At 31.3% G+C, this 11608-nt stretch overlaps 1 protein-coding gene across 5 annotated transcripts in view; it reads left to right on the forward strand.

Moving 5' to 3' along the window:
* LOC148280482 (monocarboxylate transporter 14) overlaps positions 1-3981 on the forward strand; it is a 144507-nt gene extending 140526 nt beyond the window's left edge. For all 5 annotated transcript variants that reach the window (XM_088228314.1, XM_088228316.1, XM_088228315.1 and 2 more), the window contains one exon: positions 596-3981. In XM_088228314.1, the coding sequence (XP_088084440.1) occupies positions 596-872 (277 nt within the window). In that variant the 3' untranslated portion in view covers positions 873-3981. The remainder of the gene's footprint in view (positions 1-595) is intronic.
* Positions 3982-11608: the final 7627 nt, after the last annotated feature.

Consider the following 11608-nt stretch of genomic DNA (forward strand, 5'->3'; position numbering starts at 1 on the left):
TGTTAGTTCTCTGTGTCTAGGCGGATGGAGAATACAGTTCTGTGTGTGAAATAGAACCAGAACCCTGGACGAGTGTTTTCGACTCGATGGCTGCGAGAGCAGGATTTTTACTTGAGAAGGTAAAAATCCTGAAAAAGCAAATCGAACGCAGACAAGTCCGCCTCGTTGTACAGTGGTCAACACATTCGCCTACCATTCTTGAGGTGCTGGGTTCGATTTCCGGTGGAGTGTACATGAAATGTTGATTTTAAAGGTGGTTCTACACTGCAGTATTTAAATGTTCCTGGACTGGGACCTGAAGTGTATGACTGATCACCTTACCTTCCATGTAATGCCGATGTAGTACCCTATGCACCACTAGGTGGGGATAAGGAAAGATAAGATAATGTATTTGTAAGTTTAAAAAGTGGGGTTTTTTTGTCTAATTATTTGGCTGGTCTTTAAATTATTAATTTATTGATTAATTTAATTTATTTAACTTTTTGTACATAATGTTATTTGTACATTGGCGGGCTTATTGCCAAATGGCAATTTCTTCTTTAAAATAAATTAGTTTAAATAAATTAGCTTGTATTTAAAATATGTTTATTTTTAGATTCCAGAAATTTGACTGTCCACCTCAGAATCCTGACGCCCTAACACCAATCGATGAAGAAGACATGGATGAAGAGGATCCTGATGACACTCCAATCACAATGGGAATGCAGCCACCTTCCTCTAAAGGAGGTAATGGTGTTCCGCGGATAATTCACACGGCTGCAAGTCCGCTCAGCGCAGATCCCCCTAGTCAACCTGGAGATAATTTAAGGAAACAATTAGACAAAAATGCAACTGAGACAAATGAAATTAAACAAATTGAGTCGGTGCTGTAGACCTAGATGCTTGCCAATCTCTGGCACTTAAAGTTGAAGCCTCACCACTTGATATGACAACTCTGACAATAATACTATCGCCAGAAATCGTCTTTATTTTGGCTTTCAAAGGACATAAAATGTACACCAAGTAATTTATCATGAACGTATCTTGAGGCTTGTAAAGAAAATATGCCCATACGTACTAAATGCATCATTTAACCCATCCAAGGAAAGCAATATAGGCACAATTATTATATTTCAGCAGGCTTATTTAAATAAGATTATTCGTTTTTACAGTAATCATATTATTTTTAATAAATTGAGTATTCCCTAAATTAATTTGTTCTAGTGATTCCATTCCATAGTGCAATTTTTACTCATTAAAATTTCGCAGAAGCTGCGAAGAACATTAAGACTAATTGTGCTCATATCTGTAGTGATAAACCTATGAGGACAATGTGCTTTTCACAAGTATGGATGGGTTAATATTTTATTAGCATCAATTTTAATCGTTAAGTGTATGAAGCGCGGCCTTCACCACACGAGGTCGACGTGTTTCGCAAATTTCCCGCGAAACATTGGCAAGGTACCTGAAAATATTAATGTTTACCTCGTGACACAAGTTGGAGGAAATTTTTGTAAAAAATAATATATTAAGCGCCGACTGCTGATCATTATTTTGCAACTGTCATCGCAAGAGCAAAGGAGCGTAGCATTGCAACTGCAAACATATTGCATGAAGCTAAGCAGTCAAATTTTTAGACATTATTTTAACATAATCTATGTAAGAAACGATACAAGTATAATTTTTCTAATACAATTTATTAACTTATGGCTTTTGCACTGTTCCCATATACCTATTGTAAATTTACTATAACTTTAAAATGTTCAGACTAATCGATCACTCTAATGTCACTTCGAATCCTCTTTAAAAATGAATCAAGGATTATTCTTTTACCGGACAACATTATAAATAAAACAATCGATTACCATTATTTCTGTACTTAATACAAATTGCTCGAACTTAATTTTTGTAACTCGGTACTTATTTATACAAATAAGACATTATTTTTAGAATAATTATTTACTTTGGATTCTTGATGACCAGTTTCACAAATTCTGTCCACTAGATTTCTAGAACAAGTCTTTAGTTGTGTAATTAATGTGCAACTCCTAGTATTGCTCCGAAGAAATGAATGTGCCATCTCCAATACTTTATACATAGGAATATTTGTAAGAAAGCTAATTGTTACCGAAGTTATTTTGGATTGTGATTTATCAGTTACCGAAAGTGATAGTAACTCCATTTATTTGATATTTCATTAAATGAAAATGGAATATTTAGTATTATATATTATTTGTATGTATATTTTTAATATTGTTTTATTTTTATTTAAAAAATACATTATAACAGTATTAAGTAAAGGAATATAATTTATTCCACATCAAAAAGAAAGAATCAGAATTTTTATGGAAAATAAAAAATATCGAATTGCTTAAAATTGTGTTTTAGGTAAGCACTTACTTTTTTCTCATTAATAATTTCAATAAGGAAATATCATATACTACGAATACTGATAAAAATATGTGAAATGGATTTAGAAAAATGAATGGTATTTTCAAAATCAAAATGGATATTGTGTAAAAATGTTTTCATTCATAATTTTTAAATAAAACTCTTAAAAAATACGCCCCCACAAAAATGCGACAAGGCATTGACAATCGTGACGTCAAGATTCGCGAAATATATGATGGTCTATTTAAACAGTCACGAACGATGGAAAAAATTAAACCTAATCGTGGCATATTAGGGATGTGACCAATGCAATGAAGCATTTTTGCGGGAATTTGAAATTATAAATATTTTTTACTCAACAGTATTTCACAGACCACTATTAATTTATAATTGTAAAAAAGTGATATTTCCCTATTGTTCATGTGTAATAATATGTATTCTTGAAGAACTATTATTTTATTATAATGCTATTTTGATAATATAGCAGGTACAACTTTACTTTCATAAAATTTTTAAGCATGATTAAAACACATTATTTATTTTTTTATTTCTTAAAAGTAAATTTTGTGTCATGAAAATTTAATGCAAAATAAAAAAAACAGTAAATAATAAAATGAAATAATATATTTGGTAATCCGAAATTGGGTAAAAAGAAGCGAGGTATTTTTTGAAAAAAAAAATGAACGAGATGTCTAAATATATGATAAATAAAACATCATTAGAAAATCTATTGTGATGAACATTGAATATGTTATAAAAAATGTCAATTTTTATAGACTATGGAGATAATAAACAATTTAAAAATTGAGCGTTCTCTCTCTTATAACTTATCACATGTTTCTGCATTACACTTACAATTTGTAAACAGTATTAGCAAAATGAAGAACCTCGAGTGGTTTTGTATCAGTAACAGCGAGAAGAAAAAGTTACTTTGAATATTTAGTATTATGCAAATAATCGAGATTTATGTCTTGTTGAATGGTGACATAATTATGTTGATTAGAAGAGAGATGTTAGCCATATTATTAAGTTTGTATAACATTAAGTCATCGTACAATGGTCATGTTGTATGCTTCTGTTAGGGTACCTACATAATTAAGTATATCTCGAGAGATGTGTATTACGTGTTGTCAGATGCGAATGTTTATGCTGTAAGCGAAATAGTTTGGTAATTCGTGTTAAGCGTAAGATATAAGTTAAGTCCCTTCTGAAGTTACCGAGTATGTCAGAGAGTTTGCGTGCACCAAGCCTAGGATTCTGTTGGAATGAGTGTTCTCTGTAAATACTTGTGTATGAGAAATGTTTGTTATCCAAGTGCTCTTTGAATTGACATGAAATTAAAACAAACAACTATGATAATTATATCGTACACAATTATAGCTTGTTGTGATGTTATGATTAAATGAATAAATATGTATTTTAACAATTAAGAAGTTCAGTAGACTGATTACAAAAAGAGCTGGTTAGAAATTTAACATTTCTTTGTGCTTACCTTTTCTTATTTCAAATGATCAAAAAGTGACATTAATTTTTACCACCGATGTAATGTTTGTCATATATATGAATTATTTTATCTAAAAATGTGTTTTAATAAAAATATTATTTGTTTAATTCCCGTCTTTTCATTTAGTAAAATCAATAAAAAATCCAAATTAACCGTGTGATATTTTCTGTAATAAATTAGAAGACTAGAAACACAGTATTTATGGGCTCACTATAGGACAAGATTGTGAGGTGAATAAAACCAAACCCTTTTTATTTAATATTTATTCATCAGAATAAATAAATCATTTTACGCATTTATTTTATTTTCCATATCTTGGGAATAGTTTAGGTATGATTTAAAGGTAAAATTATTTTTTAATGTTTAGTGATGATGAAGTTGAGTGCAACGGGAAATTGGATATAAAAATGTTTTCTTACATGCGGCAAAAATTAAAGCATTTAATTGTATGGCGAAGTATCTAAAAAATGTATGAAAAAAATATTTTGATAATGAACTACTTTGAATGACGTTACTTGTTCTCTGAAATCAACCAACGACCAAGGGTTTTGATACATTTTCGGTTACCGGGAAGCCAACCCACCAATCAGAACAACTCACCGTAGAGAACTTGAGATGTCACAGGTGGAGTCATTTCAGAATTACATATCATAAAAAAAGCATAGCGCTGATAATACGATACATAAAAATATTGTTTTAAAAATTGTCTTAGCTTGATGGTCTGTTAAGAAAAAAATAAGAAAAAAAACACAGAACTTCCCATTCAAGAAAGGCTTCGATCTATTTATATTATATCTACTGAGCTCAATAAAATTAAATATCCCAATTAGAAACCTCGGACAAAACTTATTCTTTCATACCGATATCCATAGAACTAACTATGGTTTTCATTCCCCTATGCCCAGAATTCTTAGGTCTGCCAACAAACATACCAGTCTTGATTTCTTTGATAACAAGTTGTCTTCTTTCAAACGATCACTGAATCAAATTCAATTATAAACACCCCTCTCCCGCTTCCACTCCCACAAAGTCTACTTTAAACCATTGAGTCTTTCTAATTTTTTTATAATAATTTTCTATATATAAATGTGTCCACAAAAATGCCCATTGGGCGTATATATAAATAAATAAATTATCAAAGGTAAATAATTGCCTATTACAATTTGGGTGCTCGTGTTAAATTCAGTAGAATATAAAATAATTGATAAAGACATCAAGGTTAAAAATAAAAGTAGAAAATTGTTACGTAGACCATACGGCATTTTACGAAAGCTTAAATACGCTCATAAGTGCCAAATATGTTTTTTTATTAACTACTTCAAGTGTTTTTCAAAAAAGTCCACAGATGTCAGTAAATCAATTTTAAAATAGCTGTCCTTTTAAAACCAATTTTTTGACAATAATTTTAGAAATAAATATTGACGCTGAAGAATGCATGAGTAACGCAGCTTAGGTTGAGGCCATTAAAGTACTCACACAGATGTAAATCTTGTAAACAGAGTGTTACTTTTCTCTATAAATTATGTTTTATTCAATTATTATTATTTATTAATATATTTAAAAAAAAAACCCATTTTATTTCCAACCTGTGGTCAATTGGTTAACGCGTTTGATTACCGTGCATGAGGTTAAATTATTAATATTCTTATACACTGTAATTTTAAGAACTTTATTTAAATGTGAAAATACAAAATCAACAGAGATACTAAGACCCGGATGGTTTGTAGCAATGCGGATTTTTTTAGTGCCGCGTCATAAGTGAAGGTATTACAAAAATGTATAATTATGACTATTTTTTTAAAGCTTTAAACGTTTAAGCTTTTTTGTGCTCATTAAATGCATTCATACAATAAAGACAAATTGCAACAATAATTATCTACGTTTTTATACATGGCGCTCTTTAAACCCTGTCACATCCGAAACCACGATGATCAGTATGGGCAAGAAGACATATTAGCATATTTGAAAAAATATTTAGAACGAAGAAATTAAAAAAAAAAATATCGAAAAAAACAAATGGTTTCTTACTTCTGAAGGGGGAAGTGAGGGGAGCGCGGCGCAGTATCAGATTCCTTCCCCCCTCTCCACGATTCTTCCTTGCAGAAGTAAGCAATCATTTGCTTTTTTTTATGTATTTTTTAAAAATTTTATTATTTCTAAAAAAACATTTTTGTGTGCCAATATGTCTTCTTGCTCATACTGATCATCGTGGTTTTGGATGTGACAGGGTTTAATCAACACCCCGTAGAATTCAGTCAGCACCTCCACAAAGCAATTTTCAATAAAGTGGGAATTACCAGGGTTAATATGCAAGCAATCCTCGAAGGGAATTTCTAAAATATTTTATAATTAAAAATAATTGTATGTTCACAGAAACGAGTTCAAAAAATCGTTGCTTGCTTTATTGTTTTTATATAAATTGTTACATGAATGAATTGTTTTTCTTTTTTTTATTGTCAGGTTTAAAGGCAAGATTTATATGTACTTGTTGTTTGAGGCAAAAAATACTTAAGCTTCATTCGATGTTCTAACTGTTTCTCCTCTTTTTATTTAAATATATTGAAACTGTTATAAATTGCAATTCATTTTTTTAAATAATCGTTATACGAATTGTGAGACATTACGATTTATAATATAAAAATAATGACCTTGTAGACAACTAGTGCGTATATTCAATATATTTTTCGTAAATACCTGCACTGTTCCTGACAAAAAAAAATTTAGATTTTGTAATATCATAAAACTCTTGGGAGACATTGCAGTATATAAAGCTATAAGATAAAAATGAATAAACAGAGTAAAAATTCGTAAACTCTGATCTGATAAAAAAAAATGTGAGTAAATCAGAAAGACTCATTTACGTAAAAAAAAACAGAATGCTGGATGAACTTGGATAAAATTATTATAGGTTTTTTATTAAACATATTAAGGAACATTTCTGCAAAATTAAATGTCTAAGGCAAAGGGCAAAAGTGTACCACAAATCAACGCGAAATAATCTTTTGGTAAAAAATAGTACCAAATTTGTCTATATTTATCTTGAATATTTCGTTATAAATATGTGTATTTTATTTATCAAAAATATATAACTTACTTCACAATTTCATGAAAAATATTTAAAAAATATATAATTTAAAATAATAAACGGGAATTTGTCGCAACAAAGAAAATAAAATAATAATAATTTATTCATGCTTCCGCCCACGATTGCAAAACGACTGAAACAAAGGGTCAACGCGTGATTTCACAGTGTTCCCTCTCCCCTCCATGACCACTATTTTTGGTTTTGAAAAAGCACTTAAATACAAAATTTATCTGTGTATAAGTTAAAAAAAAATAAAAAACGTGAATTCTGAGTTTGGTTCCACAGCGGTTTAAATGAGAGTTTCTAAAAATTCAGTAAAATTTCGCGACCTGCTGAGAACTGCCATACCCAACGGCTTAAGGCCTCGACATTGTTACTAATATTACTACTATACAAAACTAATATCTACAAAATACGTATTTGTATCTGGGTAATTATGTTTAAAATTGGCATTTATTGTATCTTTCGTTTTATTCCTTCGCTTGTGACAATAGCAAATAAAACTTGCAACCTGTGATTACTTTGCAATATTTAAACGTTAATAACTGGCGTCTGGCGAAACTTGAGATAAACTTACTATAGACGGAAACGTTTGAAACGAAATAATGTAGATTACTTACACTTTCAACAAATCATATTGTTTTTTGCATACAAGCGCGTGATAGTTAAAAAAATTCAGTGCAAATTATCAACATTAGTAAATAATTACCTAATGGGCTTGAAAGTTTGTCTACACAAAATGCTGAATAATTTTATTTTTTTGCTGACGAATCATATATTATTTTGCTATCTTAAACAAAGACAAAGACAAAACAAGACGCATGTTTGACATATCGTAAATTCTCGACCATTATTCCATTTCTAAAGATGGTATGTTATGTCTGCTAGAAGATGGCTAAATATGTATTTATTTATTTATTAACGGCTAAAACCAATTTGTACAGTTTACAAACATGTTATTTGAACAAAAAAAAATTTAAATAGGGAAAATTAAGCTTGAGCTAAAGAAAGAAAAAAAAAGACAGTAGATTAGAACAAAAGTAGATAGTCTTACAGTAGCTCAGTTTAGCCATGGCATCCTCCCACATTCTTCTTGACACTAACAAAAGATCTGCAAAACGCAGGAAGTTTCAGCATACAAAACTCTAGGACACTGGAAGAGTTTACTAGTCTACACATTCTTGAAATTGAGGAATTAAAGCCATAGTTAGATTTGGGAGATTTGACATGCAAAAGATTATTGTTTCTAGTGACACGGGGGGGAATATAGAAGGAGATTGTTGGTAACAGATAAGGGACATCACATATTGTTTAGTATTTTAAAAATACATATAAGGTCCAACTCTGCTCTACGGTTCTCCAATGAAGGCATTTGTAAACCCTTTTCCATAGAATTAAGAATAGTCAGAAACCGCATACGCACATCAAGCAGAAAACAATTAAACTACTCATAAATGTGTAGGTTTACGTTTTGACCCATTAGTTTCTTTGTAGACGTCGCTCAGTACGCAACTCCCGATTTAACCATGCCATGTTGTGTCCCTTTAAAGTGTAGAAATACTGCTAGGATCTTAAAGAAATAGGATGCAATCACATTTCATGTGTAATTAGCAAATGAATGTTTAAGTAGCAAATGTATTACTTAAAAATTGAATTATTTTCCCATCTGACAGATTGTCGAAGAAACAAAATGAACATATCGTTAGTGTTGTCAGGGTAGTAATTTTTTTTACCCTACTTTGCTCATCTAATGAGAGAACTAATGAAAATTGGACCTCGGAATAAACAACTCTGTGGTGGACATTTAACCGACATTATCTTTAAAACACAAAATATTTTTTAACATGATATAAAAATATCCGTTTTATGTAAAATAAAATTTGTTTTATGTTTTAAGTTTAAAGTTCATTAATTCAATTACTCTTATTAAATGACCCTTTACTTATCTAATCTGTTGTATCAATCAATATTTCCGCGTGCACAATAACATTTTAGAGATATTAACAGATTGCTTTTTTTTTACCTTACATTTGTGTTATAATTATATTTTTTCCCATCGTGCAACATTACGCTGCGGTATCACGAATACGCGCGGCGAAAGTGAGGCATAGTGGGGAAATTATTGGACACAGTCCGATGCATTCAAATATGATTCTACGCTCCTTCTGGACTATTCTTAATTCTATGCCCTTTTCTATGCATAGGAATAGGTTCCTCTTTCGAAGCCGAATAACCATGCTACTCTTTTCAGAAAACGATGTAGGACGGACTGCAAATGGTCAATATGATTTCAGTAGGACGGATACCAAATTACACTAGCATATTCTAAATGTGGACGAATTAATGAACAGTAAAATATTTTAATAAATACCTTTGGTCACTCTGTTGACGAAATTGAGAAGTTTTAGAGATTTGTTTACAATGTTGTCGAGATGTGTTTATGGTAGGACAGTTTACTGTCTAGAGCAGGGGTGTTCAAACTTGAACTGCTGGCGATCTACCTCAATATTGTTAGACTACGAACGATCGACTCTGAAAGGCTGCAAGTATTTGTGATGCAGGATTGCCGTCTAGGTAGGGTGTTGTTTTAGTTACCTAACCACTAAATCAAAATCTGTAAATAGTTCTATACCGGATATTTTTTCTCTAGATCCGATCCACTCAAAAAGCACTCGCGATTGACGGTTTGAGCACCCCTGGTCTGGAGCACCAAGGTCCTTTATTGAATGATATGTCTGTTTCTTAGGGATATTGTGTCGGGAATCGAACCCGACATTATAATAAAATGTTGCAGAGTAGAAACACCTTTTTGAATAAATATTTCATGCCGGGAATACAACTCGAGACCTCTTGCATGGTAAAAAAAACGCGCTGACTGTTAGACCACGATGCGGACGTATTAAAAAACATAGATAACTATTAATAAACATGATAATTGAAAACAGTGAATTATGTTCGCAATTGTAAATGTGTTGCCTTGAAAGGTTTTATTCGGAAATGCAACAATAATAATAATTGTTACATCAGACTTGCAGAAATAAAATATTATCTAACCTCAAATTGGTAATACAAAAAATGTATAATGAAGAACTGTGAATAGAACCGGACTAACAAAAATTTATGGAAAATTCAATCAGTTACAATCAATCGGATTGTAATACAAAAAAATATGGAGGATAGGATAATGGATCAACATATTTTCCTAGAGACAGACAGGCAGGCTATCTCCGTGGGACAATGGCTTACTCCCACCATTACGCGCGTCGTCGTTGTTATTTTCAGGTGTTCGTAGAATTCTTGAATTGTCCCACTGTCATGTCCTGTGTGGTCATGTTGTTTACGAAGCTGGGATAGGACAGTATTGTCTGTCCTCATATAAACTCTGCTTAAATGACGACTGGTAATAGAAAGTTCTTTATTAGACCCCAATAGCATTATTTAAAAATATACAGATACTCAAATCCAGATCATAGAATGTGTACATCCAGATCAGAGAATATGTATATCGGGCTAATAAAAGGACACTGCGGAATTAAAGGCAATGAAAAAGCGAATGAAAGAGCTATAGAAGCTACCCTTAAGAAAACTGCTCTTGATTTTGCCGAATTTACAAAAAAGAAATAAAAATCAGAACCCTGGGGCCCTGGAACGACCGGTGTTTAAGTAAAGCTTTTGGACAGGTATTTAGAATGATGATATTTCGATGCCCCCGTTAGGCCGGGGGCCCTGTGCGTTAGCCCTACGTGCCTGTATGGAAAAGACGACCCTGAGTATAAGCCATCTTTATGTTTATTCGGATATTTATGTTTTTTGTAGATATTTCTTGATAAATATCCATAGTTGATGATTAAAATAAACATTACTACAATTTCTTGGTTGAGTTTAACTTTGTTTAAAGTATATATTATTTTATTTATTTATTTATACATCAACGTATCACAGAACCTTTTACAAAAAAAATATTTACAGAAATAATCACAGCAGTGTACAAAAACTATGTAGTACACAATATGAAATAATAGAATAATTAAAACAAAACAATTTAGTAAATATATAATACAAAAAACAAAAAAGTAAAAAAAAAACATATGTTTATGGATTACTTATGTGGCGCCATTTTCGTAATATAATACCTCAAGGGCGCTTTACATAGTGATTCTATGGATAAATAAATTTAATTGAAGCCTTTAAATTTGTAATTTTATTAAAACAATTTATTTTGTTGTCACATGCTACGGATTTATTCAAATGATTTAGAGAACAAGTGGGTTTTAAGTTTTTTTAAACATAACATCTCTTAAAAAAAGAGAACAAAAACCATAAGAAAATCTTACGTTCTAATCACTGGCGGCTCCTGACCGAAAATATTGGCAGTGCATTTTTTACATTTCGTCAACTTGTGTATTAAGTTTAATAATATTATAACAATATGACAGTATGGCAGTCCGCGCATCGGAGCCAGGAACGCTAAATTCGCTTAACATAATACGCACGTTAAAGATAACTAAATCAACTAAATTCGTTCTAATATCATGTCATTACGCACGTTCAAAGTGACATTACAAACGAATTTCAAACTTCAAATCTGCGCATGCGTCGGCAATGCCTGGAGTATGTATATTATCTTCTCCCTCTAACGCACGATTCAC

This window comes from Micrasema longulum, unplaced genomic scaffold (assembly GCF_059751315.1).
Source record: "Micrasema longulum isolate JH-2025_06_02 unplaced genomic scaffold, ASM5975131v1 h1tg000576l, whole genome shotgun sequence".
NCBI classification, from domain to species: domain Eukaryota; kingdom Metazoa; phylum Arthropoda; class Insecta; order Trichoptera; family Brachycentridae; genus Micrasema; species Micrasema longulum.